General features: G+C 47.4%; 2 protein-coding genes across 5 annotated transcripts in view; one reads left to right on the forward strand and one right to left on the reverse strand.

Annotated features, from left to right (window-relative positions):
• ZCWPW1 (zinc finger CW-type and PWWP domain containing 1) overlaps window positions 1-791 on the forward strand; it is a 36,429-nt gene extending 35,638 nt beyond the window's left edge. For all 4 annotated transcript variants that reach the window (XM_058569153.1, XM_058569156.1, XM_058569157.1 and 1 more), the window contains one exon: window positions 285-791. In XM_058569153.1, the coding sequence (XP_058425136.1) occupies window positions 285-604 (320 nt within the window). In that variant the 3' untranslated portion in view covers window positions 605-791. The remainder of the gene's footprint in view (window positions 1-284) is intronic.
• Window positions 792-1,332: 541 nt separating this feature from the next.
• LOC131422171 (paired immunoglobulin-like type 2 receptor alpha) lies at window positions 1,333-20,733 on the reverse strand. The gene is made up of 7 exons (XM_058569158.1): window positions 20,519-20,733; window positions 19,800-20,189; window positions 6,893-7,090; window positions 3,226-3,256; window positions 2,068-2,117; window positions 1,811-1,842; window positions 1,333-1,643 (listed from the first exon to the last, which is right to left on the reverse strand). Exons 1-7 carry the CDS (start codon window positions 20,574-20,576, stop codon window positions 1,521-1,523), a joined length of 882 nt encoding a protein of 293 aa, XP_058425141.1. The 5' UTR covers window positions 20,577-20,733; the 3' UTR covers window positions 1,333-1,520.
• Window positions 20,734-27,778: the final 7,045 nt, after the last annotated feature.

A 27,778-nucleotide genomic window follows, 5' to 3' on the forward strand; every position in this document is an offset into this window, starting at 1 on the left:
TACCTTTAATTCTTTCAATATCTCTGTGACTGAATATTTTCCACCTTAAAGATAAAGAGACTGAAGCTCAAAGAGTTTAAAATTTGCTTAAGACCCATGTCTAGCATATGGCCAGTACATGGCTTAAATCCAAGTCTTTCTGACTCCAAAGTCCATATTCTTTCTACTGAGAAAGGTCATCTTTTCCAAAGATTTTTTGGAAATAGAAATTTAGGAGTTTGCTTTGTAAAAGGTAAGAACAGATGACCTAATAGGAATCTCAGTTTTGTCACTTTTTCATTTAGGCCCTAAGAAAAAATTTAAAGCTCCCCAAAGCAAGGCCTCTGTAACCAGCTTGTCTGAGGAAAAAGAAGCTATAATGGTGCCAAAGGGCCAGACCCCACCAGCTCATCGCAAGGCCTGTCCCGCGGTGGGGAAAGAAGGGCCTGGACCCCAGGAACCACCGCCTCAAGAGGCTGGAAGTTTCCCCCCTGATGATGAAGCCTTCAGTGACCTAGACCTGGACCAACTCATGGAAGATGTTGGAAAAGAGCTGGAGCAGAGGGAGGAGCAGCAGCAGAGAGAGGACGCAGAGGAGTTCCCCATGGCCTTCTTTGAGGAATAGTTGTGTGTTAATGTCTCCTTCCTGCTGTCTCACCCTCCTTCCTTGGAGCAAGAGGGGCAGCCTCTCAGAGGGTCCCTGAGAAGCTGATAAGTGTTGAGGTTGTTCATTGGCCACAAGGTTAATTGGCTAAAGTCAGAGTGGTACAGTTTATGTGTTAATAAAACAGGTTATGGTTTAATCAGTTTGATTCGTGTCTAACCAGATGCTTCCTTTTGGCTTCTCTCCCTCCTCCTCCATGTCACTGTGTCACATCATTGTTCCTGGGGAGAGGCGTGCACAGTGTAGGGATCTGGGAAGGCAGTGACACCTGAGTCCTGGGAAGGACATGGAGAAGGGCAGGTCTGGGTTCAACTCCTGGCTCAGCCACATACTAGCTATGTGGCCTTGGGAAAAGCACTGTAACATTCTGGTTCTTGTTTTCATGCCTCTAGTGAGCATAGCCAATACCAGGTTGTTGATGATGTTGAAATGAGGTGATGCATGTGAAGCACTTAACACGATGCCTGCTACTTATTATCGTAAGGGAAGGAGAGTGGTTAGATTGGGGGTGGCCCTTGGGTTCTGGGCTGGCTACCAGTGTTGGGGATTATTGTTCCCTGGCCTGAGGCAGTCGCTGAACAGAAGTACTGGAGGAGGGATCTTGGTGTGAGCTCTCTAGAGTTCATTTTTGGCGAGAGGGCCGGAGTCGAAGGTGACATCAGTTTTCTCCTTATATGCATCCAGGCAAATTCTATGGGTACTTTTATTTTTGTGGGCAAGGCTAGGAAGTCGAAGAGGGAGTGGGAGCAGATGGCTCTGTCTCTCAGGTCCTTCAACCCCTGCTGGCTTCTGAGTCGTGTATCTGGCCGAGGTTATTATTGGAAGCTGAGACACTCTGCACAGCTCACTCTAAGGAGGTCATCATTCAGTCCACTCCTTAGGCCTTTAAGTTAGAGTACAGGGTCTCTTCTTGGGGGCTCCCACTGAGAGAGGGGCAGGGAGGTGCTGCTGGTGAGGTGGAGCTGGAGAGGGCAAGGGAGGCGTAGAAGATGCCATCATCCTGGGCAGCAAAGAGAAGGGGGTTAGCCAGTGGAGGGGGGGCTGTCCCCATCTTAGAGCGGCGATCCCACACCTGAGTGCCCACGGAACCACAGTCCCTTTAGTCCTTCCACCCCACCTTCTCCAGCTTCTCCTTAATTCTTTCAGGCCCTAGTATGAGCCACCTACCTTGGGGTCCTGCTTGGGGTCTGTATATTGTCCTAGAAAAAATCAAGATGTGCTGGGGTCAGGTGGCATGGCAGCCAGCGTAGGGAAATGGGCAGGGGGCTCCAGTAGTGAGGTTATCTGCTGGTCAGGACCAGGGTCATGTGGGAGGGTGGGTGAGGAAAGAGGAAAATACTGGGGGCAGCTGTGTGGGTAGGGAGTGTGTGGGGGAGAAGGAAGGGCCACAGTGGAGAGTAGGGAGTGATGGCGGTAGGACTTACCTTTATTCCCAATATTCTCGTACTCCTCCTCAGTGTTCTGGAAGGATCCCCTGCATGGGAACAAGAGGGCGGGAAAAGTGTTAGAGGCTGGGCAGGAAAGAGTTAAAACCCGTGTGGGGTGGTTCTCTTTGTGGGAGGCTCTGGGACCTGCCTGGACAGGCTCAGAAGGTGAATGCAGTGGTTTAGGCTCTCAGGAGGCTGCCTGGAAGAGGACTGAGAAGCAATGTGCAGTGTAGCCCAGGAGAGGTCGCTGAGTGCCTACTGAAAGTGGATTGTTCTTGAGAAGTGGCTTTTATTGAAGGGGGCAGAGAGGAGAAATTGGCAGGGTGAGCTCCTGTCCTCTCTGCTGGCACTGTCTCCCTAAAATCTGGAGAATGAAAACCAGCGAAGCTAATCTCAGGTCCTCTGGGCGGGTGCTCAGGCCTTGGTCCTGGGAGGAGACGCCATCCTGGGAGGGGACCCGATGAAGGCAGGTGGCAAGAGTGGGGGAGGGAGAGAAAGAAGGGAGGGGGCTCGGGAAGGGAGAATGTGGAAATGAGAAGAAAGGATGGAGAAGAGGAAGAGGTGGGAGGGTGAGGAGGACCAGGGCTCAGAAAGGAAGGGGAGCCTGGCGTCCAGAGGAGAGGAGGCGAGGCTGGGAGCTGAGGAGGGAAGTTGCTCTGAGAAAAGACAGAGGCAGAGGCTGGAGGCAGAGGATCCTTGTGGCCCTTTGCCCACGTCACAGGGAAAGGACAGACTGGACGACGAGCAGAAAGAGGCAGAAATGTGGAAGAGGTCGATGTGCTCGGGAAGGATGACGTTCAAGGTGGAGAGAAGCCAGGATGAACAGAAGGAAAAGCTTAGAAATGGTGACGAAAGGGAGAGGAAAGGGGGCACCAGAGAAAGATGAAAGGGAGACATTCTGGGAAAGAATCAGAGAAAGTGCTGGAACTCTCAGGTCCACTGTTCTCCATGTTCTTTTGTTTGTTTCTTTTAGCAGGTGGAGCCTCAGGAAGTGAAGAGCCTGGCCTGTTAGGGGACATATGAGGACATGGATTGGCAGAGTCGGGGATGAGAGCCGCTGTGAAAGGCTCCCTCCTGCTGTCCTCATAGGAAACTTCCTGTTTCCAAGCCAGTGCCCCCTGCCCACCCCGCCCCCCTTGGAGGTCAAGCACTCACCTGGCTGGGGTTCTGGCTTTAGTGCGCAGACCTGTGGGGGGACACACAGGGTGTCAGTGTGCCATCCACGGACAGTGTCTCTCCTCCTGCTCTCTCTGCTCTCTCCTACTCTGAGACCATCCTTGGAGAGACCAGAGCAGCGAGCAGCTCTGCTGAAACCCAGCTGGGAAGGGCCTGTGACTCAGAGCCGGCACCCACTGGCGCCCTGAGGCCGCCCACTCGCGTCCTGTGATTGTCCTCAACACCAAATCAGGAGAGCAGCTCTTCTCTGCACCCTGCGCCCCCTCCACCCTGCCCACTCTTCTGACCTTTCCTTCTGCTTCCTTCTTTCCTTTATCTCCTGGCCCATCCCCCAACCTGCTCCTTCCACTGCTGAGCCCTGGCCCACCCACCCTCTCCTTCCCTCCCCTTGTCACAGGCACCACCCCTCCCTCCTGCCCTGACACTCCAGCTTCTTGCCCTTTCCCTCTGAGTGCCACGCTTTCTCTCTCCCACCTCATGAACCTTCTGACTGGAGGCCATGTTTGCAGGGCAGCCCGCTCCTCTCCGTCCTCTTCCCCTGACCTCTGCTGTGTCCCCATGTGCCTCCCCGACACCCCCGTCAAGTCTCTCTGCAGCGTTTCCCAGGGATTCGGCCCCCGGTTCACAGACATCCTCTCCACCTCTCAGCCCTCCTGGGAGGTCTCATCATCCACGGGGACAACCCTCTGAACACACTGGGCTTGCTGGCCGTGCCCCCACCTCCGCCACCTCCACTCCACTCAGCCACACCCTGCTCTTTGTTTTTGATCACCGAGACTAAGAACTCTGAAATAATAAGTGCTGGTGCCATCCTTGTGCTACAGCTTTCTTTCCTTCTGGCTCTCTTTCGTCATCCGGCTGCCATCCCTGTGCTTTGGCCTCACTGAACTCTTGTTCCTTGATAATCCGCTTTCTCCCAGGTCGTCCAGGCTCCCTGCTGAGCCCTCCACTCTCCAGCCCTGCTCTCACTAGCTCCTTGGCCTCCCGTGTTCCGTGTCCTTAGGCCTCACCTAGCTGACAAATCTCCAATCCTGGACGTGTCCCGTGGCAGCGAAGGCTATTTGCTTACCCAATATCCATTCCCTTCTTCTTACTCAGGTACAGGGCCTTGATTCTATTTAGAGTGGCAGTGTGCTCCCCTACAGGTAGATGTGGGACACATGACTAAACTCCAGCCAATAAGATATAGGGGGAAGTTGTGGTTAGGACTTTCTGGAAGGCTCTTTTAAAGGAGGACAGACAGCTGTGGCATAATTGTTTTGGTCCTTTCCTTTGTCCTGCCTGGAACCCAGAAATAATGGTTGGAGTCCTAGCAGCCATATTGGACCATGAGGAAACCTTCAGGATAGAAGCCAGTATCCAGGACAGTGAGCAGAAAGGAAGGAGCCTGAGTGCTAAGGACAGTGGCCTCTGCTGTCTGCCTCCGGATCCTTTTATATGAGGGGAAAAAAGTAAACTCTGTGTATTTAAGCCAATGTTACTTCTGGTCTGTGGTGCTAGCAGCTGAACACAACTCCTAACCAACAAGTCCTAAAGGATTCTAAACCTTCATGGTTGAATACTGCTGGGAAAAAGCACAGTCACATGCAATGAGGCTTTTACAGATTTACAGTTTCTCTTCCAAGCTAAATCCTTAAATACCACCTCCTGTATCCTGAGTGACTGTGTCACATTTTTTCTTCATCTCTGCCCTTATCCTCACTCTCAGAGGACAACCATGGTGGGTTTTGCTCTGCAGAATTAAGGAAACAATTTGTATGTAGTTAAATTTATCAATATTTTTATTCATAGCTTTTGGTTTTATGTCATAATTAGGATGGTCATCTCCATTCCATGGTTATAAGATAGTCTCACATGCTTTCTTCTAGAACTAGGGTTAGTTTTTTCCTCATTTGATTCTTTGATTTCCATGGAATTTATTTGGTGCGAATTCTAAGGTGGGAGATAACATTATTTTTCTTGGACGGCTACTCAATTGTTCCAGCACCATTTATTTAATTAACCATCTTTCCCCACTGATTGGAAATGCTACCTTTTAACCTACTAAATTCTGCGTATATATGGGTCTTTTTACATCTTGCCTATATTTGGGGTTTTCTCTTTTCCTCCATTGGCTTATCTGTGTATTAATATGAGAGTGTCAAATCATTTTAATTATTGTAGCGTAATAATTACAATTGTAATGCTCATCTAGTGCTTACTCTGTGCCGGGATCTATTCTAAGTGCATTACATTTAATCGTTACGACAACCCCTAGGTAAGTACTATTATTCCCATTTTACTCATGAGTAAGTTGAGGCACAGATAATAGCGTGTGCCAGAGTGCACCCCGCTAGGGTGTGAGGCAGGATTGACTGCAGGCGGTTCACATTCTATGCTGATCACCTCTGCGCTTTAATATCTGATGGAGCTAATCTCCTCTCATTGCAAATTTTCTTTCAAGTAATTTCAAATCCATTTTGGAGGGTGTTGGGGTATAAATAATTTATGCCTCTATCCCTGTCCTCTCTTTGAGCTGTGAGAGCATACATCCAAATTTCTGATGGACATCTCTGCTCAGATGCCACACGGGTATCTCAAACATAACATCCCAAACTGCAGAATCATCGTTCTCTTGACCTCCCATGTTCCCTAGGATGCTTGGTGGTTCCATCACAGCCTCATTCACCCAAGTTGAAAACATGGCACTCATCCTCACTCCCTTGCCCCACATCAATCCAGTCACCAAGTCTCACTGGTTTCCCCTCTTCAGCTTCTCCAGGATCTCGCCGTTCCCTCCGTCTGCACCGCCAGTGCATTGGACTGACCCCAGCCTGGCCCACCTCCGGCCCCTCCACCACAGACTGGAGTGTCTGCGAGGCGAAGCTGAGGCTGCGACTTCACTGCTTGACGTGGCCTCTGGGACCACAGGCTCTTGGGTATGATTCACAAGGTCGTCTTCTCCGTCTCCTGCCTCCTCCGTGGCACTGAGCTGCTTACAGGTCCCAGTGTGGTTTCCTCCACCTGATGGACAGTGACCTCTACAGCACCCTCACCACTTGCCTAGCTAATTCTTTCTTGTGCTTTGAGACTTTTTGCAGGTGTCACTTCCTCTGGGAAGGCCTCTCTGATTCTGCTTCTTCCTCCCAATCTGCCACAGCTCTTTCCAAATGAGGCAATTAGCCCTCGAGACAGCTCCCTCCTCCTCCCTGCCCCGCTGAGGTCCTTGAAAGCAGGGCCTATGCTTTACTGACTTTTATATCTCCAGTTACAAGCCAGGCCCTGGAAAACGGGCGCTCAACCAATGCTTGCTTAGCTGAGCCAACTTCCTGTCCCTTCTGCTTCTCCTTACTTTTTCCAGGGCAGACCCTCCCCTCCCCATGAACCAAAAGGTGAGGACTGATGAGAAACGATTAAGTCAAGAGACAAGAGCTGGAAAATGATCAGATTTGTGGGGAGGGCCTGGTCTGGATCGGTGGTTCTCCAACTTGATCATGCACACACTCTACTTGAGGACACCATTAAAAATGCAGATTCCCAAGCCCAGACCTCAAGCCAGCAAGGATCTGCATTTTTATCGAGCACCTGGGGTCATTCTGATGCAGGTGGGTTCTGAGAAACACCCAGTTGGGAAGCTCGGAGAGGGCGGGGCTGCTGGACCACTTACCTTTCCTTCTCTTCCACCTGAGGTAGACCATCAGTCCCAAAATCACAGTTATGAGCACAGCGCAGGCCAGTGCCACCCCAATCATGGCTCCCAGACTCAGGGGCCAAAACTCTGAGCTCCTTTTGCCCTCTGAGACCCCGAGGCCAGCTGTGGTGGTGGTGGCAGTGTTGGTGGGGCCCAGGGTGGTCGTCTTGACAGCTGAGGAGACATGAGAAATAAGCAAATTCTCCTCTGGAGGAACAGAGGTATCTGGGTGAAACACATCTTGTTCCCTAGTTTGGGGAATATTGAGGGTGGGGAACAACTCTCTGAAGCTCTCACACAGGGAGGAGAGTAACAGGAAACGCTGAAGGCTTAGAATCCAGATCAGTCAGTTTAAGGAGTGACATCAGCATTATGGTGGAGTGCATTTGTTCCCTTTGTCTCTCCCTTCTAAGTTACAACCAATCAGACATCCATCGCCCAACAGAGGACTCTCTACACAGCACAACAGGATGTATAAGAGATCCAGGCATCTATACAGCTGAAGCTGGGTGGACTGGATCCCCAGGAGGCAGTGGAACTAGGGGAGCAGCCCCCTCCTCCTCCCTCCACAGCAGCAATCCAGGGCACAGATCATTTCACTGGTCCTCATGCCTGTGAGAAAACAGGCATGGCTTGCTCCCTTCCAATGGACCCAGCCTGCTTGCCTGTGAGTGGTCCCAAGGGAGGCAGAGGAGGCAGCCAGCTTGCTTCCTGCCCATCTACCAGCAGATACAGTGTGTATGCCTCCTTCTCTTCCCCTGGCAGTGGCCAGGTCTTTCCAACAGTGGGGATCGTATACAAAATTCATATTTTTCTGGCTTGGGTGAGGCACTGAGTTTTCAAAACACACTGGCTAGCACCAGAGACCAGAGGCTACACAGTGAGCAACAACAAAAACCTCTCCCTAGTTAGCCCCTGCTCCCCCCAGCAGTGGGAGGTGGAACCTGTGACCAGGGGCTTCAGAAACCACAGCAGAACTGGTGACCCAGCCCCCAATAGCAGAACCCCCAACAACAACTGCACCAGCAGCGGTTGCATACAATTGCATACAATTCTCTGGGTCCCTGTGCCTCTAGCAGCAACAGTGACACTCACGAACCCAGCACCCCTGGCAGCAGTGCAGCCAGCACCCCCAGACAACCCAGGAGCAGCAGCACAAGTGGTGCATGGGGCAGCAGCACCTGAGCCCATGAAGAGCCTGCAGAGATCCAGTGGAGGAACATGAGACCCAGGCGACCCCAGAAGCAGTAGAAGTGCTTGCAGCCTGGTGATCCTGGTGGTGACACTTGAGACTAAAGCAACATTGTAAGTAGCAAGGCACCAGCAACCCCAGAGGCACAAGCAGCACAAAGATGGCACTGACAACACCCCTGGCAGAGGCAGTGGAGGGTAGAAAGTACAAGCTCTCAAATATAACTGAAAGCAGCACAGAACCAGTGTAACCAAAGCTGTATCCAAATAAGAAAGGTGGTTACTACCACAATGTGCTGGCAGAGGATCAGTTCATCAAACACCATGAAGAACTACAGTAACACAGCATAACAGAAGGAGAATGACAGCTCTCCAGAAACCAAACTTGAAGTTGCAGAAGATTACAATCTAACTGGCAGATAATTCAAAATAGCTGTCCTAAAGAAACTCAATGAGTTACAAGAAAACTCAGAAAGACAGTTCAATGAGCTCAGGAACAAAATTAATGAACAGAAGGAGCACTTCACCACAGAGATTAAAACTCTAAAAAAAATACCAAACAGAAATTCTGGAGATGAATAACACAATTAATGAGATGAAAAATAATGTAGAAAGAATTGAAAATAGAGCAGACCATATGGAGGAGAGAATTAGTGAGCTGGAGGATAGAAACCTAGAAATGATTCAGGTGGAGGAGGAGAGAGAACTAAGATTTTTTTAAAATGAAGAAGTTCTTAGAGAAATATCAACTCAATTAGGAAAACTAACAAAGATTATAGGTATCCCAGGAGGAGACGAGAGGGAGAAAGGAGTAAAGAGCTTATGCAAAGAAATAATAGCTGAGAACTTCCCAAACCTGGGGAAGGAACTGGACACACAAGTACAGGAAGCCAATTAGGTAATCCTAATTACCTCACTGCGAAGAAACCTTCTCCAAGGCATATAATATTAAAACTATCAAAAGTCAATGACAAAGAAAAAATATCAAGGGCAGCAAGAGAGAAGAAAATAACCCACAACGGAACCCCCATCAGGCTTTCAGTGGATTTCTCAGCAGAAACCTTACAGGCTAGGAGAGAATGGAATGATACATTCAAAATACTGAAAGACAAAAACTATCAGCCAAGAATACTCTATCCAGTGAAATTATTCTTTAGTTATGATGGAAAAATAAAAGCTTTCCTAGACAAACAAAAGCTGAGGGAGTTCATTGCCACTAGACCTGCCCTACAAGAAATGTTGAAAGGAGCCCTCCCATCTGAAACTAAAAAGCAAAGGTTTACAAAACCTTGAGCAAGGAGATAAACAGATAGACAGAATCAGAAAACTGCAGCTCTCTATCAGAATAGGTTAGCAAAAAACTATAACATAAAAGATAAAGGGGAAGAAAGCATCAAAAATAACTATAACAAATACAATTTTGTCACAAACTAACAACACAAAAAGGAATAATTTGTGACAACAAAAACATAGAAGGGAAAGAGGAAAGGGACGGAACCTGCATAGACTAATAGAGATAAGAGGCTATCAGAAAAAGGACTATGTCATCTATGAGATCTTTTATGCAAACCTCATGGTAACCACAAAAAAAATCAGAGCAGAGTCACAAAGCATACATAAAGAGAAAATAGAGAAAAACATCACAAAAACCCACCAAACTAAAATGGCAGACAGGAATGTAAGGAAAAAGAAACAATGAAAATATATAGAACAACCAGAAAACAAAAGATAAAATGGCAGTATTAACCCCTCATATATCACTATTCACTCTAAATGTAAATGGATTGAATTTGCCAATCAAAAGACACAGATCACTCAGTTAAACTCTGACTCTACCACCTATCAGTAGTGTGACCTCAGAACCTCATTTTATCACCTACACATATGGATGAAATGGCTAAATCACAGGATTAAAAATTTTTTTTTATTGTGGTAAAACATATGTAACATAAAATGTACCATTTTAACCATATTTAAGTGTACAGTTCAGTGGCATTAAGTACACTCACATTGTTGTGCAACCCTCACCACCATCCACCTCCAGAACTCTTTCATCTTTCCAAACTGAAACTCTGTCCCCATGAAACACTAACTCTGCATTCCCTCTTCCCCCAACCCCTGACAACCACCATTCTACTTTCTGTGTCTCTGAATCTGACGACTCTAGGGACCTCGTATCGGTGGAATCAAACGGTATTTGTCTTTTTACAGGATTGTTTTAATGTGTGAGAAAACATCTGTAAAGCACATAGTGTATATTGGAAATATATTTTTAAGATTAAATTAATATATATTGAACTATAGGTCCTACAAACACATTATACCTTTGTAGATGTTTAATGCACCATTAAAAAGTTGACATAATACTAAGCCACAGGAAAAAACCAAACTTCAGTAAGATCTTCATGTTAGTGTGAATCAAATTCTCTGTCTACTTTTATTAGAAATTAATACTAGAAGAGTAGATACCATCTCTCAATTGAGATAAAAATTTTTAATTACTTAAAGAAATATATATAATAACATGCTATTTAGAAAATAAAAACCAGAGTAATACATATTTTTAAAAAACCTCCTGGAATATGACTAAGGCTGCACTCTAAGATAAATTCGTAGTATTAAATGCTTTCATTATTTAAAGTGGAAAGGATTCAAAAAATGGATGAAATAGTCAATTTCCAAAGAAAAAGTACCAAAACCAGAAAGGAGCCAGCCCTAAGGAAACTCAGAGTTGGAAAGTAATGACAACCTATGTAGGAATAACTTTATTAGGAAACAGAATGGTGGTAGGAATAATAAATGCAGGAAGTGCTTATTTAGGGAAAAACCCCAGGAAAACAGACAAGACTCTTGCAAACCTGACAAAAATGAAAAAGTCCATTGAAATCATGAGTGAGTGTATGCTCAATCACAGGTTTGCAAATCTAAAAACCTCTGTGAGTCTACACTCACTTTCATTCTGTGAAATGGATGATTTTCTGAAACAAAAATTTTAAAAAGTGGATTTAAGAAGTAGTAAACTATAACTGATAGATAGACAAAGTAGATGTTAAGAACACTATGAAAGAACTACCTTTCATAAAAATTCTAAGTACAGGAGGTTTTATGGGTAAATTCTTGTCAAAATTTAAGCAACAGATACTTCCCACATAGAAGAGTCTAGAACACAGAGAAATATGGAAAACTATGCAATTCTAATTCATTTCATAAAATGATAACATAACCCTGATGCTAATATCCATTCATAATTTTTAAAAATGCAGATTAAAACAAGGGACCAGTTTTCTTACTGAGCTGGGTGGAGGAGAATACCCAGTACTGACAAGGGTTTAGAGAAAGAGGAACCTCACACACAACCGGAGTATAAATTTGCACAGCCTTTGGGAATGCGTTTGGGAATATCTATCAAAATGTAGAATACCCGTGCATGCCCTTTGACCCAGTGATTTCAGTGCTGGGAATTTCTCTTATGGAAATGCTGCGCTCATGTTCAAAGGCCTGTGTTTAAGGGTGCTCTCTGCAGCTTTGTTTGTGATGTGGCAACAACCTGAATGTCCTTAAATAGGAGACTGATTAAATCAACTATGATACATCATACAATGGGATACCAGGCGGCCATTGTTTAAAAAGGCACAGATGTCTGTGTACTGAAATGGGAAGATACTTGAGGTACGTGAAGTAAAAATAGCAAGTTGGAGAGCAGAACAGTGTGCAGTTTGATTCTACTGTGTTGTATGTCTATATCTATGTCCATATCTACATCTACATCTGTGTCTACATCTGTAAGATGAACATTTCCCAAGAAAGAGGCGGTAGCTGGGGAGATAAAGGAGAGAGGGAGGATTTTACTTTTCATTTGACTCCCTTCTGTGTTGTTTGAGCATTTTTTTATTATGTGCAAGTATTACCAGTACCTTTATTATTTTTAAAATGAAACATTTATTTTTATCAAAGTTGTATAGGCACATAATTTAAGGAGTCAACAAATTCCACGCAGCTTATAAAAACAGCAAGCGTGCATAAGCCTCCTCACTCCCTCTGTTCCCCGGAGGCAACAACTTTCAGCACGTTTAGCTATTTCTTTTGGCATTAACCTCATATTTCTAGATCACATGCACACACTGCTGTTGCTTGATTTTGTTGTTTTAGGTATATCTATTCACTTCCAATACTGAAATTGAGGATTTCGGTCTCTTACTCTCCCATATTTTCCATCTTACTCAACTTCTCAGCATTTGATATTCTCCCTTTCATGAAATGGGTCTGCACTTGGCTTCCGGGACACCATTCTCTCTCTTGGCTCCTCTCCTGCCTCCCTAGCAGCTCCTTCTCAGAGTCTTTGTTGGTTCCTCCTTGTCTTCCCACCTGTACAGCCACAGCTCAGTCCTAGGAGCTCCTCCCTGTCTGCACTCACTTCCCAGAAAGCCTCATCCAGTCCCAGGACATTAAGTACCAGCGATATGCTGATTACTCCCACATTTACATGTCCCGCCTTATCTCCCCCTGCGCTCCAGACTCATGTCTCACTGCCTACTCATGCCTCCGTCCGTTTGTCTGATAGCATCTCAAATTGAAGATGTCCTGAACAGAACTCTGGACTCCCTCCCAGACCCGTTCCTCCCCCATTTTCCCTCTCGGTAAATGGGAACTCCATCCTTCAAGCTGCTCGGGCCAAAAGCCTTAGAATCATCTTTGGTTCTTCTCTCTTTCTCACCCCCCACATCCGATCACCTGCAGATCCTGTCTGCTCCGTCTTCCAAATATCACCAGCATCTGGACACATCTCACCCGCCATTGCCATCGCCTTGTTCAAGCCACGTTGTCTCCCACCAATCTCCCTGCTTTTGACGCTGCTCATCTGGATAGTCTTGTTACCAAACCAAAAGTGGGTTCACCTCCTGGGGAGTTAAAATCAGACTATCGACCAGAAGTAGTTGTCACACAAAATAGAACCTATTTGCAGCAAATAGGAGGCCATGTGGAATCATTTCCAAAGTCGTGGCTGTCCCCAAACAAAGGGAAGCAGGGACTTGTTATTTCGGATGGGGAATGAATACTCAAAAGGGAGAGGTGTCTGTTCGCTTGCACAGGCTCAGCTGGAAAACATGCTTCCACATACACTGCAGGTAATAAGGCCTCAGCTCCTCCCAGAGTGGAGATCTTAGCATTAAAGATGAGGCAAAGGTCATGGGTGTTGCCCTTGCGCTGAGGCTTGGTCTGGTTCAGGGTGGCTGGTGATTGCATCTCTTAAACAGTTAAAGGCTTCTGAACCCACCCTTGAGTTCCTGTGGGCAATTAGTCGGTGACAGGCTTACTCTCCACCGACAGCCAGAGTGACACTTTTACCATGTAGATCAGATCACGGCACTCCTCTGCAGGGAGCCCTCACTAGCTCCCATCGCACTCAGAGTGCAAGTTCTTTCCTTGGCTTTCAAAGCCACACAGGACCGGCCTCCACTGCTGTTCTGACCTCGCCTCCTGCCACCCTCAGCCTCTTCATCTGCTTCAGCCACACTTGTCCCACCTCACGGCCTTTGCCCTTGCTGTTCCCTCTTGACTGGAATATTCTTCCCCAGACCTCTCCCTCACTTCTTACAGATCTGTGCCTAGGCTGGATTTTTCTGCTGGCTTCTCTAGATCCATCCCCCAAGTCTTCTCTACCCTGCTTTGTGCCTTTGAAGGCTGGTCTTGGTGGACTCTATCCATGGGCTCTCTTGCTGGCTGGTTCCTATTCAGTGGCCAATGGGAGTACCAGCAAGAGACAGAGGGGGAGGGGAGGGTAGGTCAGGGCATAGCCCTTGGCCCCCTCCCTGACAGGTATTGTATTAGTCAGGGTTCTCCAGAGAAATAGAACCAAGAGGATACACAGAGATCTAGAAAGAGTTTTATTATGAGGGATTGGCTCACGCAATTATGATGGCTGAGAAGTCCCACAATCTGCTGCCTGTAAGCTAGAGGCCCAGGAAACCCCATGGCATAGTTTCAGTCCAAACCTGAAGGCCAGAGAACCAGGGAGGTCAATGGTGTAAGTCTCAGTCCGGTTCTGAAGGCCCGAGGACCAGGAGCTTCAACTTCCAAAGACAGGAGAAGACTGATGTCCCAGCTCAAGCAGAGAGCAAATTTGCCCTTCCTCCACCTTTTTGTTCTGTGTGGGCCCTGAAGGGATTGGATGATGCCCACCCACTGCTCATCCCTTTCTTACCCCTCATAGACACAACCAGAAACAATGTCTTACCAGCTATCTGGGTATCCCTTAGCCCAGTCAAGTTGACACTTAAAACTAATCACCATGTTGACTCCATCTCCCCAGAGGCCAGAGCTCCTCTCTGGGCCCTCTCGTGTACTCCAGTCCTCTCCGGGTTCCAATACCTTCTCCCTCCCCTGCTCCTTAGGCCTGTGCTGCTCCCAGGGGTCTCACCATCCTGACTGGTTTCCCTACCCCGTGTCCCACTCAAAACTCTCTTCCATTATCCTGATTGAGTGGCTCTTCCTGCCAGGACTCTGACTAATGTCCCAGAGGCCTTCCCTGTCCCATCTGTATAAAATAACACCCTAGCCACCTCTGTCCCACCGATTCTGCTTTGCTTTCTCCTTTTCTCTTTTCACCACCACCTGACACACAGACAGAATTAATTTCTTTGCTTTCTTTAGTCTTCTTCCCACACTCAAGTGTATTCCATCATTGAGGACATTTTTGTTTTCTTTTGTTTTGTTTTTAACTTCTGTTTTCCCAGTGCCCAGATTAGCACCTGACACACAGTAGGCCCTCAATCAGTATTTGTTAAATGAATGAATGAAATAACTTTCCCTTGGAATTTCAAGGCTTTCAACCATTGTCTTCAGCTTCCCTTCTTGCTGTTGAGACACCTGAGACCATTCTGATGCTTGAATCTCCATATGTGGCTTCTTTCTTTCCTCCTTGGAAAATGGTTGGATCTTCTTTTTATCTGTGGCATTTTGAAATTTCATGTTGCTGTGCCCTAGAGCTAGGTCTTTTTACTTTTACCCCTTCACTGGGTTCTTTCGTTCTGAAAATTTCTAGAGTAATTTTGTTGATATTTTCTTCCCCACGGCCTTCTCTCGTCTCTGTTGCTGGAACTTCCATTGTTCAGAGGTGGGACCTCTTGGACCAATCCTCAATTTTTCTAATCTTTCCTTATAGTTTCTGTATTACTTTCCTGTGGCTGCTGTAACAAATTACCACAAACTCGGTGACTTAAAACAAGAGTCTATTCTCTCACAGTCCTAGGATAGAAGTTGGAAATCAAGGTGTCAGCAGGGCCGCCTTCCCTCCTGAGGCTCTGGGGCAGAGCCTGTTTCTCATTCTTCCAACCTCTGGTGGCTGCATCACTCCACTCTCTGCCTCCGTGGTCACATTGCCTTCTCTTCCAGCTGTGTCAAATCTCCCTCTGCTTCTCTCTTCTAAGGACACTGGTGTTTGCATCTAGGGCCCATCCAGTTAACCCCAGATAACCTCCTCATCTCAAAGTCCTTAACTGAATCACATCTGTTACCATGTAAGGTAACGTTCACAGGTTCTCAGCATTAGGATGTCGACATATCTTTTGGGGGCTGCTGTTCAACCCACTACAGTGCCCAAATCTTTGACCTTTTGTTCCACCTTCTGGGAGATTTCCACAAACTTCCTCTTTCCATCTTTGTATTGAGTTTTCCATCTGTGCTATTACGTCTCTAATTTCCAAGAGTTCTTTTACTGTTTGGAAAGCTCCTTTGTAAAGCACTCTTTCTTGTGACATGAATGCGATCTCTTAATTTCCTGAGAATGATAGTTATTTGAAAGTTTTACTCTCCCTCCATTGTTTTGTTTTTTTCCAGCTCCCCCCACCCCCATTTCTTTTGCTCTCTGCCTTTCATGGGAGAAGTTTTCCTTAAATGTTTAGTTTAAGTATATTTGAAAATGGCGTCTCTAACCTGAGCATCCAGGCACAGCTGAGATGAGGGTGCATCCTCAGTGCTGGGGGATTTGTTGGGAGGCCGAGACCCCACTCCCCTGCACCCTTGGCTCCCAGCATGCAGAGCGCTGGCTGATTGGAAGCTGTGTGTGTGGTATGGGAGAAAGTGCTTGTCAGTTAGTGGGCTGTAGGGTGATCTGTTAGATTTCTAGATCTTTTTTGGGTCCATCAGATTGATTTCCCAGAGAAGAATTCCCTGGTCTTCTGCCCACGGTGGGGGGATACCAGCCTGGCTGCCTGAGTCCTGGGAGGCATCTGAAGGGTCAAGGTGTTTAGGGTTTATCAATTCACCAAGTCTCCAGTTTGAAGGACTGAACCCTTGCCCCCAGTGTCCCTCTGGTTCATCCTTTCTGGAAAGTAAATCTCCAGTCTTCTGCCGGGTGGGGGTAGGGGATGGAGGTTTCCTGCTTCTTAAATCAATTTTCAACTGGTCCTCCAGTTCTCAGACCCTTTCACTCCCGCGTCCAGGGGTCCTTGGGGCCGCCATTCCTGCCTCCCTGCGGGGGGTTTTGTGGTGTAAATCACCTTTCTTCTGGGTTTTCCCACTGCTGGCTTAGGGTTCAGTTCCTCTGGTCTCCTAAGCCAGTTACATTACTATCTGTGTCCAGCTCCCCAAATCTTGTTCTTTTCAGTCTAGCTCACATATTTTTTGTCCTTGTGGATTTTTGTCTTCAAAAATTCCCTTTGCTGTCATTTTAGTAGATTTTGGGAGGCATGGAGGTAAACATGTGCAAGTAACCCACCAGCTTGGACAGAATTTATGCATTACTTTTACAGTGAAAATTATAAAAAATAAACATTCAAAAAATAATGTTGCAGGTTAATAATAAAAATAAAGAATATAGAGGGAAAAGTCTTGAGAGACATTTACATGATCTTTAGAAGAACACTCCCAAGGTTTCCTGAGGATTATAAAAGAGGACCTGTTCCTGGGTGGGAAGATTGTATATTACACTGATTTCCATTTCTGTCAATTGCTTTATAGGTTTAATGCAATTCTGGTTTACAAAATCCTCATGAGTGTTTTTCTCAGAACTTGGCAAATTTATTCTAACATTTATGTGAAAGATCAGGCAGGCAACAATAATAAAGTTTTTTTTTGTTTCTTTTTTGGTGTGGAAGATTAGCCCTGAGCTAACATCTGTTGCCAGTCAACCTCTACTTTATATGTGGGACACCGCCACAGCATGGCTTGATGAGTGATGTGTAGGTCTGTGCCTGGGATCTGGACCTGCAAACACTGGGCTGCCAAAGGGGAGTGCTTGAACTTAACCACTACACCAACATGCCAGCTCCAATAATAAAATTTTTGAGGAAAAAGTAACATGATTGAGATTGAAATAGTCTTATCAGCCACTGAAACATGATAAGGTTACAATAACTAAAACAGTGACAGAGTGATATAAGTGAAGACAGACCAGTGAAACAGAAGAGACAGACCAGAAATGGTGCTATTCTACAAAAGAATTTAAAAACCAGGCCTATGAATCAATGGAGAGGAGAAAAAAATATTCAGTAAATGGATTCGGGAAAATTGATTTGTTTCTTGGTATAAAGATCAATTTAACTCTTTATCTCACACCATATACCAATAGACATTCTCACTATATTAAAGAGTTTTATTGTGAAAAGTAATCAAATCATTAAAAAATTAGAAGAAATTAAAATATTTTCAAACCCTACTGGGGTATGGGATTTTGGGCTTAGAAATAAAAGAGAACAATTACAAAGGAGAACAATTACATTTGGCTAAAAAAATAAAACATCTGTATGTAAAAAAAATCAACAAGCCAACCACAAACTTATCAGTTGTATTTGCTGCAAATCTTCTTTTAGTGTGATGTCCTTGCACGGTGGTGCTTCACTTGGATTAAAAACATTTCTTTTTATTACTTTCCCATATTTTTGTAAAAATAATGCCAATTAATTGCATTAACTGAAAAAGTTAATTTTTTAAAAATAATTTTATTTATTTATTTTTCCCCCAAAGCCCCAGTAGATAGTTGTATGTCATAGCTGCACATCCTTCTAGTTGCTGTATGTGGGACGCGGCCTCAGCATGGCCGGAGAAGCTGTGCGTCAGTGCGCACCCGGGATCCGAACCCTGGCGGCCAGTAGCAGAGCGTGCGCACTTACCCACTAAACCACAGGGCCGGCCCTGAAAAAGTAAATTTATTGATGGAAAAACTTGTAGTGAATGTGACTGAAAGGAGAAATGAGAAAAGTGAGGAAGAATCGGGAAGGAGGCAGAAGGATCTAAGGAGAGGCAACATGTCTCAGAGGCCACTTAAGGGAACACAGGGAGGGGCGGGCAGTGTAAATCCAAGGCTGTCTGGCTTAGTTCAGGGTGAGCCACTTTCTATTTGCCCTAAAACCAGCCTGGTGGTCCAGACGGGGCAGGGGTTTACCAAGGGGGAGGCACAGAGAGTGTCCTCACGGGAGCAGAAATGCAGCCCTGACATCGTTTAGAATTGGCAGCACAAGTGATTATAAAAAGCAAACCAACTTAGTGGATCTTTATTTTCTAAAAGATTTTCTACAGACAACGCGCCCCTATTTCCTGCCCCTGGAAGAGAGCCCCCTTCCCCTCTCTGCTCTGGAGACAGATGAACCCAGGTTCAAGTTCCCATGCCCCACTGAGAAATAGAGGAAGATCTGTTATGCAACACATGGATTATTAGGTTAAAAACAGGTCAGGACGACAAGATAATGCAGTCAGTACATGAGGCCGAGGGGCTAATGGTTAAGAGGGGAGGCTCCGGGGTTAAACTGGGTTCAGATCCCGCCTGCACCCTGAGGGCGACTTTGGGCAGGTGTTAGGTCTGGGAGCCTCGGTTTCCCTATCTGTAAAGGGAAGATGAGAGCAGCACCTACTGTTACTGTGGGGTCATGGTGCAGGCTAACTGGGGTGATACACACCCGGATGTTCAGAGGGACACAGTGCGCAGTAAGCGGGAGCTGCCGTTATTGCTGCCGCAGATGTGCCTCTTAATGACCAGGACAGAGGAGCAGAATCACCGTGGACGATGGGGACAGTGTGACTGAGCAACACAGGGAGAGGTGGGGCTGGGGGTGGTGAGAGACAAGGAGGGTAAAGAGGATGGAGATGGGGGAAGAAGGAGATGGGAAAGGAGAGGATAGAGGAGGGAGGAGGTGGGAGTGTTGAGGGCCATGTTCTGGGGGGCAGGGGGGAGGAGGAAGCGAGAAGGTTGGGTAACAGGTGATGGGCGTTGCCAGGGTATGGGGGCTCCTCAGGCCTACCGTGTGTGTCTGGCTGAGCTCCTGGCTGTAGAGAGATATAGATATGGGGTGAGCTGGGACTCCGCACATGGACTCACGACAAGGGGAGGCAGGCCACATCTGGAGAAATCAAGTCCCCCAATGTGGGGCAAGGGCAGGGGGCAGGGCTGGAGTCCCAGCTTGGAGTAAGAAGGGAGGATAACTGGGGAGCCCAGAAGATGCTGAGGCCTGGGGAGGGGGGGTGGGGGCTGGATGTGGAGGGAGCAGTGAGCGGGAGGGGCAAGGAAGGCAGGTTTGGGGAAGATTAAGGTGAAAAGGGGAAAGTTGTCAGAGGCCTGCAGTGGAGTGGAGGGAAGGAAGAAGAGTTTGAGAGAAGGGTCAGGAAGAGGGGGGCCTGGGCCAGGCCTGGGGGACAAGGGCGCCAGTGGGCTTCAAGAGCCTCTGGTGGGTGCGGCAGCGGCCAGGGCAGCAGGACTCACCGTGGGTGATGATGAGTGTGGTCCCCGGGATGGACTGCCATTGCTGCTCGCCATACTTCAGTGTGTTCAACCGGACCCGGCAGAAGTACGTAGTCTGGTCCTCTTTCCGCAGGTTGGAGATCAGGAGGGAGCCGGTCTTCCAACCCTCTGTCCAGTTCAGGAAGAGCCGGTTCTTGTAATCCTCACGGATGAAAGGCGGGGTGGTGTTGTAGATGTACTCCCCATGGAAGTGCCTCCGTCTCCAGGCTATACTCACCCTGGGAACCTTGGCTAACTCCCAGGGGTAATAGAAGGAGAAGGGGATGTGGATGGAGCCACCCTCGGGGGCTGAGAGGTGCTCTGGTTGGTTGACCCCAGAGCCAACCTTTGGACTGGATTCTGCCCAGTAACCTAGAGGTGGGAGGGAGAGGGAGAGACTTTGAAGCCACCGGGAGAGACAAAGAAGATAATCCCAGATCATCTGGCACCCTCACCCACGGGCAGTAGTGTGACAGGTGGTAGGACTGTCCCTCTGGCCTGGGTGTCCCCCTCTCCAGGCTTGGGGTAGGGAACAGGTGAGGGGTTGGGGGGACCCAGCACTATGGGAACAGCCCTTGGTTAGGCATGGGAGGCCTGGCCAGTTACCCCAGCAGACCCCTTCTCCAGACATCCGGCCACAGCCCCTCCTGGGAGCTCCTCCCGTGGCCCTGGGCAGAGCCAGCATGGTCCTGGCCACTCACCAGCCTGCAGAGATGCCGGCAGCAGGGGCAGCAGCGGCAGCAGCAGGGGCAGCCCCATCGCCCTGCTCTCCTCCAGGGGGTTGAGCAGACAAGCAGCACCGTCAAGGACAGAGAGGAGGCCCTATGGAGGGGCCACCTCGGGGAACTCTTGGGCACCTAGAGAGTGACGATCAGGCTCCTTCAGAGGACAGAGGGAGGATGAGAGTCTTCCCTAAACCCACCCAACCCCAAGTGACCCAGCACTTCCTTCATCAATCTGGCTTCCTCTTTCCTATGTTGCAAAAGGGCCTCCCATGTGGTCAGTGCAAAGAGAGCCGTGATACAGGTCCCCAGCCCCCATCTTCGTACTGAGGAGCGTGGTCCTGATCTTGGCTGGCTGAGGCCTCTGCTCTCCCACCTCAGCTCCCTGCCTCTGTCAGCGCCCCCCGGCATCTCCTTAGGAGTCAGTCTCTGTCTCTCACTCTCTCTTCCTTTTCTCTGGTTCTCTGAGTGTCTCCCAGGCCCTGTCTCTCTCTCATCCCAGGGGAAGGGGCCGCAACAGGACAGCTCAGGCTCTGCAGGGAGAGGAAAGCAGCCACGAGCCTCTGCCCAGCTACAGCCCCTTAGAGAGAAGGAGGAGGATGCTGTGGTCAGACGCCCTCAGCCCCCAGCCCCAGCACCAGTGCCAGCAGGGTATCCCTTACGGTCCCCAGGCAGAGCCAAGGCCCACCAGGCCCCTTCCTGCCCCTGGTCTGCTCCCTTTGTGCAGTCTCACACCCTCCCTGGGGTTAAGAGGTGAGGGTAGGCCGACATTCCCACCTCTCCAGAGAGTGGACCTTCTGGAGACCACACCTCGACCCACAGAATCAGAGACTGGATCTGCGGGTCCCTCTGTCCTCACCTCTCTGCAGACGAGGAGACCAAGGTGCACAGAAGCCTGCCCCTGGTTCATGACTCCCAAGTGGCCAGTCTAGGACTCGAACTCCAGTTTTGCTGAGTCCACAGAGCCTCCTGCTCCCTCTGGACGCTTCTGCCTGGTTGCACCACAGAATCTCTGGGCTTCAGCTCCCGAATGCAGAGTTCTGGGGGGTGAATGTTTACAGTGCTCCTTAGGTGACTCCACTCACAGCTGTGAGAGTCCTGGCTAATCCAGAGCCTTCCCTGGACAGAGCGGGAAATGAAGGCTCACAGCAGCAATGAGTCACCCTGGTGACAGTCCCTGGGACTATCTCTAACAGAGGGCACTGCCAGCCTGTGACTAGTAGTGGACCGGGGTGAGAGATTGGGGCCTGGGCCCACTGGTGACCGACAGGGCTGGCTCTGTAGGAAGCTCTGCCTCACCCCCTCCCCAGGATGAGGCTGGAATCCGCTTACTGAGTAGACGGTGGGGGTGAGATGACCTGATTTCATCAGAGGAAGTGGCCTCAGTCTTCTGGAGGTGGAAACAGGCAGACCGACTTCCTTTCTCCCTTTCTCAGTTTCTTGCCCATTCTGAATAGTGTTCTTCCCCACTTTTCCCACAGCCAGCCAGGCACCCCCACCCTCTCTCACTGTCTGCTTTTCTTGCCCCTCCTCCCAGGCCTGAGAAGAGAGGTTCTGCATTTTCATGGAATCCCCTTGTCTGAGTCAGGCCTTAAACATCCATTGCCTCATTTTCAGCTTTAGAACATTCTGTGGTGGACATATCATTACCTCCATTTTACCCATGGGGAAACTGAGGCACAGATCATTATTGTCGTGGAGTCCTCTGGGCTGTGAAAGCTGCTTGGGTGAACTGGGAACAGCTGGAAATGTGGGCAGAAGAGAGGAAACCATTGGTTTCTCGGCAGGACCTCCAGAGGGTAGCCTGCCCTGTCTGAGGAGTGACATCTGGGTTCCATTCCTGCTTGCCCCACTAGCTGTGGGACCTGGCTGGACCGTGTCCTCCTTGCCAGGCCATCCTAGGAGGGGGCTGACTCCACCAGGGGGCGTCACTGCTCATTCCCTTGAGCAGCACAGAACTTTTGCAGAAGACGCTCTGGATAACTTTCACATGGTGCCTGCTGTCAGGGGCCTCAGGCCCTGCCGCTCCCACGTACGGTCTCCTTAGACACAGGCTGCACATTTCCTGTCACGTTTAGGCCCTTGGACCCAGTTGGATCCCATGAGGCTAGAAATCGTGAGGCGTGATTTCTGCTCAGGGATGGTGTGTGGTCTCCCGGTTTGTTCATCCTCCTTCCACCAGCAGAAATGAGAGGGCCTGGGAATCAGCCTTGAGCTGTGGCTCTGCTCGCAACGGGGGCTTCCAGGAGGATGAGGGCCTGGAGTTTTGTGATTCAGAGATGGACGGCGCCTAAATGCAGCCCTTTAGGCCAGCGGGTGCCCATGGGAGAGGGGTCAGAAGCAGTGTGATCAGGAGCAGGGCAGAGCGAGGGCGTGAGCTGTGGACCACATTTCGAGAACCAGTGTCTTAGATCTTCGCCAAGTTCTCCCAAGCTTCCATTCTCCCTTCCTCATTGGCCACATCCATCACTGCCCCAGCTCCTTTCCTGTCACGGCACCTCACCCTCTCCTGTTTTCTCCCCACGATCAGGAGTAAGTTGAAGACACCTGCTCTCACTACCTTCATTCATTGTGTGGAAGGATCTAGCCTATGCAATAAGGGGGAAAGAAATATTCTGTATATATGTATTTGGCATCCATTCAAAACAGGACCAATTGTATTCACTATTTTTTCTTATTTTTGTATTGTTGATGCTCTGCCATTTGTGCCCTCACTGACCGGGGAGAGACTGCCCCTCCAAGTGCTAGCCAATTCTTAGAGACAGAAGAGGGCTCTCCTGGGAGCATGCCTTTCATAAGCAAACTAACCAATCCAGGGCCCACAGTCTAAACCACCTCCTTTATGTAACTCACACACCAAGGCAATATTTCCCCTGCCCTAAATCAACTCCGGGCCAGGTACCAGGCAGCTAGAGACAGCATCGATAGCCCAAAGCCCACCAGAATTAGTCAAACTAGCCAGTCCTGATCTGTTTGCCCTGTCCTGCCGTGCCTTTCCAGCAGAAAGCACCATGAAGGCTATGGCCTGTGCTTTCCCTTCCTTCTTGCTTCTGTCTCCTGTGCTTCCCCAGATGACCCTGAATGGCGTGGTGTGCCCCTTCCCCTCGGGAAATGTAAGTAATAAAAACCTTCTTTCAATGGCATGAACCTCTCTGTGTCATCACTCAGTCACCTCTATAAATTAAAATCCATTTTTTAGAAAAATTATTTTATTGAGGTCATATTGGTTTATAACATTGTGTAATTTCAAGTGTACGTTGTTATATATCAGTTTCTATATAGACTACATTGTGCTCACCACCAATAGTCTAGTTTTTATCCATCACCATACATATGTGCCCCTTTACCCCTTTTGCTCTCCCCCCACCCCCTTCCCCTCTGGTAACCACTAATCTGTTTTCTTTATCCTTGTGTTCATTTATCTTCCACATATGAGTGAAATCATACTGTGTTTGTCTTTCTCTGTCTGGCTTATTTCGCTTAACATAATACCCTCAGGGTCCATCCGTGTTGTTGCAAATGGGACAATTTTGTCTTTTTTTATGGCTGAGTAGTATTCCATTGTATATACACACCACATCTTCTTTATCCATTCATCAGCTGATGGGCACTTGGGTTGCTTCCATATCTTGGCTATTGTGAATAATGCTGCAATGAACATAGGGGTGCATAGATCTCTTTGAATTGTTGATTTCACGTTCTTTGGATAAACACTCAGTAGTGGGATAGCTGGATCGTATGGTATTTCTATTTTTAATTTTTTGAGAAATCTCTATGCTGTTTTCCATAGTGGCTGCACCCATTTGCATTCCCACCAGTAGTGCATGAGGGTTCTCTTTTCTCCACACCCTCTCCAACATTTATTATTTTTTTTCTTGGTAATTATAGCCATTCTAGCAGGTGTAAGGTGATTGTAGTTTTGATTTGCATTTCCCTAATAATTAGTGATGTTGAACACCTTTTCATGTGCCTGTTGGCCATCTGTATATCTTCTTTGGAAAAATGCCTGTACATATCCTCTGCCCATTTTTTGATCGGGTTATTTGTTTTTTTGTTGTTGAGTTGTATGAGTTCTTTATACATTTTGGAAATTAACCCCTTGTTGGATATATGATTTGCAAATATTTTCTCCCAGTTGGTGGGTTGTCTTTTTGTTTTGTTCATGGTTTCCTTTGCCCTGAAAAAGCTTTTTAGTCTGATGTACAACAATTGAGACAAAAGGCATCCAGATTGGAAAGGAAGCAGTAAAAACTGTCTTTATTCACAGATGACTTGATTGTTTATGGAGAAGACCCAATGGAATCTCCAAAAAGGCACTAGAACTATAAGTGAGTTAAGCAAGGTTGCAGGATATAAGATCAATATACAAAAATCAATCGTATTTCTATATCCTAACAACAAGGAATTAGAAATTGAAATGAAAACAATGCCATTTATAAGAGCATCATAAATAATGAAATAGGAATAAATATGACAGATGTGCAAAATCTGAACACTGAAAACTACAAAACATTGCTGAGAGAAATTAAAGAAGACTAATAAATGGAGATTTCATACATGAGCAGACTCAATACTATTAAGATGTCAATTCTTCCCAAATTAATACGTAGATTTAACACAATCTCAATCAAAATACCAGTAGGTCTTTTTTTTGTAGAAATTGACAAGGCAATTCTAAAATTCCTATAGGAATTCAAAGTACCTAGAAGAGCCAAAAAAACTTTGAAATCGAAGAACAAAGTTGGAGGGTTTACACTACAACTTCAAGACTTATTATAAGGCTACTGTAATCCAGATATCTTGGCATCAAGATAGACACATAGATCAATGGAAAAGAACAGAGAGTGCAGAAATAGACCAAGACATATATGGTCAATTAATTTCCAGGAAAGATGCAAAGGCACTCCAGTGGAGAAAGGACAGTCTTTCAAAGAAATGGCGGTAGAACAATTGGATATTTATACACAAAATTAACTTACTTTGCACTCTAAACAAAAAATTAACTCGAATTGTAGGCCTAAATGTAAGTTCTGAAATTATGTAACTCAAGAAAACAACATAGGAGAAAATCTTTGTGGCCTTGGGTTAGGTGAAGATTTCTTAGATTCAACACCAAAGGCATGATCCATTAAAAAAATACTGATAATTTGATAATCATCAAAATTAACTTCTGTTTTTCAAAAGATACTGTCAAGAAAATTTAAAGACAAGCTATAGACTGGGAAACAATATTTGCAAATCACATAACTAACTGACAAAGGACTTGTGTCCAGAATATACAAAGAACTCTCAAAATTTGATAAAACAAAATCCCAATTTGAAAAATTAGCAAAAGATTTGAATAGATACTTCATCAAAGAGGATATGTGGGTAACCAATAAGTTCATGAAAAATTGTGTAACATCATTAGTCATTTGGGAAATGCAAATGAACCCACAGTGAGATACCATTATCCATCTATTAAATGGCTAAAATTAAAAGACCGACAATACTAACTGTTGGTGAGGATGTGGAGGATACGCTGGTGGGCCTGTGAAACAGCACAACTACTTTGGCCATTCCTTCCAAAGTTAAACCCACACCCACCACGTGACCCGGTCAGACCAGTGACAGGTATCACGGTGTTGACTAGCAGTCAGCATCACCCGGGAACTTGTGAGGAATGCGAATTCTCAGGCTCCACCTCAACCTGCTGAAGTTTGAGGACCACTGCCCTGGGGCAAGGACACCGACACTGATTGAGGACCTGCCTCAATCAAGATGAAGGAATTTATTCCCACCTGACAGAGGAAGAAACTGAGGCTCAGAGAGGCCACCTCGCTTACTCCAGTTCCTTCCATGGGGCAGGTCTCGAGTTTGGGTTACACTCAGGTCTGTCTGCCTTGTGAGGTCTGTTTGCTTACCCAAATGATCGCCCCTACCCCCAACAGTTTAACCTCCCTCTCCTCCCGTCACCTCCCACGACCGTTCCCAGAGAGGGTTATTCATCGGTCCTTCATTCAGCAGGCCACTTATCAAGGCCTGGGGAAGCAAAGGCAGGAGGGATGTGAGCATGACCCTGAGGCGAGGCAGGCCGTGAAGCATGGAAAGATGACAAGTGATCTGCAAAGGACAAGGAGGGAGGATAGCCTTGGTCTCTGCCCTTCCTCATGGACCATCTGTGTGCCTCTGCTGACATCAGTACTCTGCTTAGTTCTTCCTGTTTTCCATCTGGAGGAGGAGCCCAGAGAGGATGTGTCTTACCCCTGGTTGGGTGCAGGCAGGCAGTGAGCCCTCCAGGAATCAGAGTCCAGCTGGGAAGGGAAGACCCTCGTGTGAAACAAGTAGAGGGAGGCTCAGGACCCGTGAAGTTAATGTTGAAACAGGCAGGAATGACATATCCCACTTCCGTGTGCTGGGTGCTTTGCAGTTATATTTACTGTGTTCTCTTACTTGCTGTATTCTTGATGCTCTGAATCTGGGGCATCACTGACCATGGAGAGACTGCTCCTCCTAGGGCTAGTGAATTCTTAGAGATAGCAACTGACTTGCCCAGCAGCATGACTTTCCTATGCAGACCAACCCATCCAGAGCCCACACTCTGAACCACCTCCTCTATCTGGCTCTTATGCTCCAGGAGGCCAATATTCCTCTGCCCTGTTCACCCCAGGGCCAGGTACCAGACGACTAGGGACAGCCCCTAATCCCCAGAACCCACAGAAATTATTCTAACCAGTTAATCCCACACCTGCTACCCAGCCTCACCTTGCCTTTCCCATGGAAACTACAACAAAACCTCCTCCGCAGTTTCCCCTCACTCCCTCTGCCTCCTGACTGACCTGGTGCCTCCCCTTACGGTCCTGCAGGGAGTGCTGTGCCTCCCATTTCTAGGGATCTCTGAGTATAAACTCCTTCCTTCATTACAGTCATTTCTGCATCCGTGCATCTTACCACACTCGATTTAAACAAATCCAGGTTGTATTTTAAAATAGCGCTTAACTCTCCCAACAAGCCCAGGAGGCAGGCAGGGTCTGTTATGGTCCTCATTTACGCAAGAGGAAACTGAGGCCCCGAGTGAGGTTATGAGCCTTGACTGAGCTCACGTTGCCAGTAAACATCTGCTGTGGCATTGGGTGTGAGCCCAGAGCCCGTGCTCCTGACCACTTCCCTGTGCAGTGACAACAGTCAACAGTCCTCTGGGCCACAGTAACAGTGAGTGTCCCCTTTTCTGTGTTGTCTTCCTGCTACACAGGGAGATGC

Source organism: Diceros bicornis, chromosome 26 (genome assembly GCF_020826845.1).
Source record: "Diceros bicornis minor isolate mBicDic1 chromosome 26, mDicBic1.mat.cur, whole genome shotgun sequence".
NCBI lineage: Eukaryota > Metazoa > Chordata > Mammalia > Perissodactyla > Rhinocerotidae > Diceros > Diceros bicornis.

Coding starts and splice junctions, on each gene's coding strand:
- LOC131422171 (XM_058569158.1), bottom strand. CDS start 20,576: ATGGGGCTGCCCCTGCTGCTGCCGCTGCTGCCCCTGCTGCCGGCATCT. Junction 2,118..3,225: donor AAAGCCAGAACCCCAGCCAG/GTGAGTGCTTGA, acceptor GTTCCCATGCAG/GGGATCCTTCCAGAACACTG. Junction 1,644..1,810: donor ACCCCAAGCAGGACCCCAAG/GTAGGTGGCTCA, acceptor TTTGCTGCCCAG/GATGATGGCATCTTCTACGC.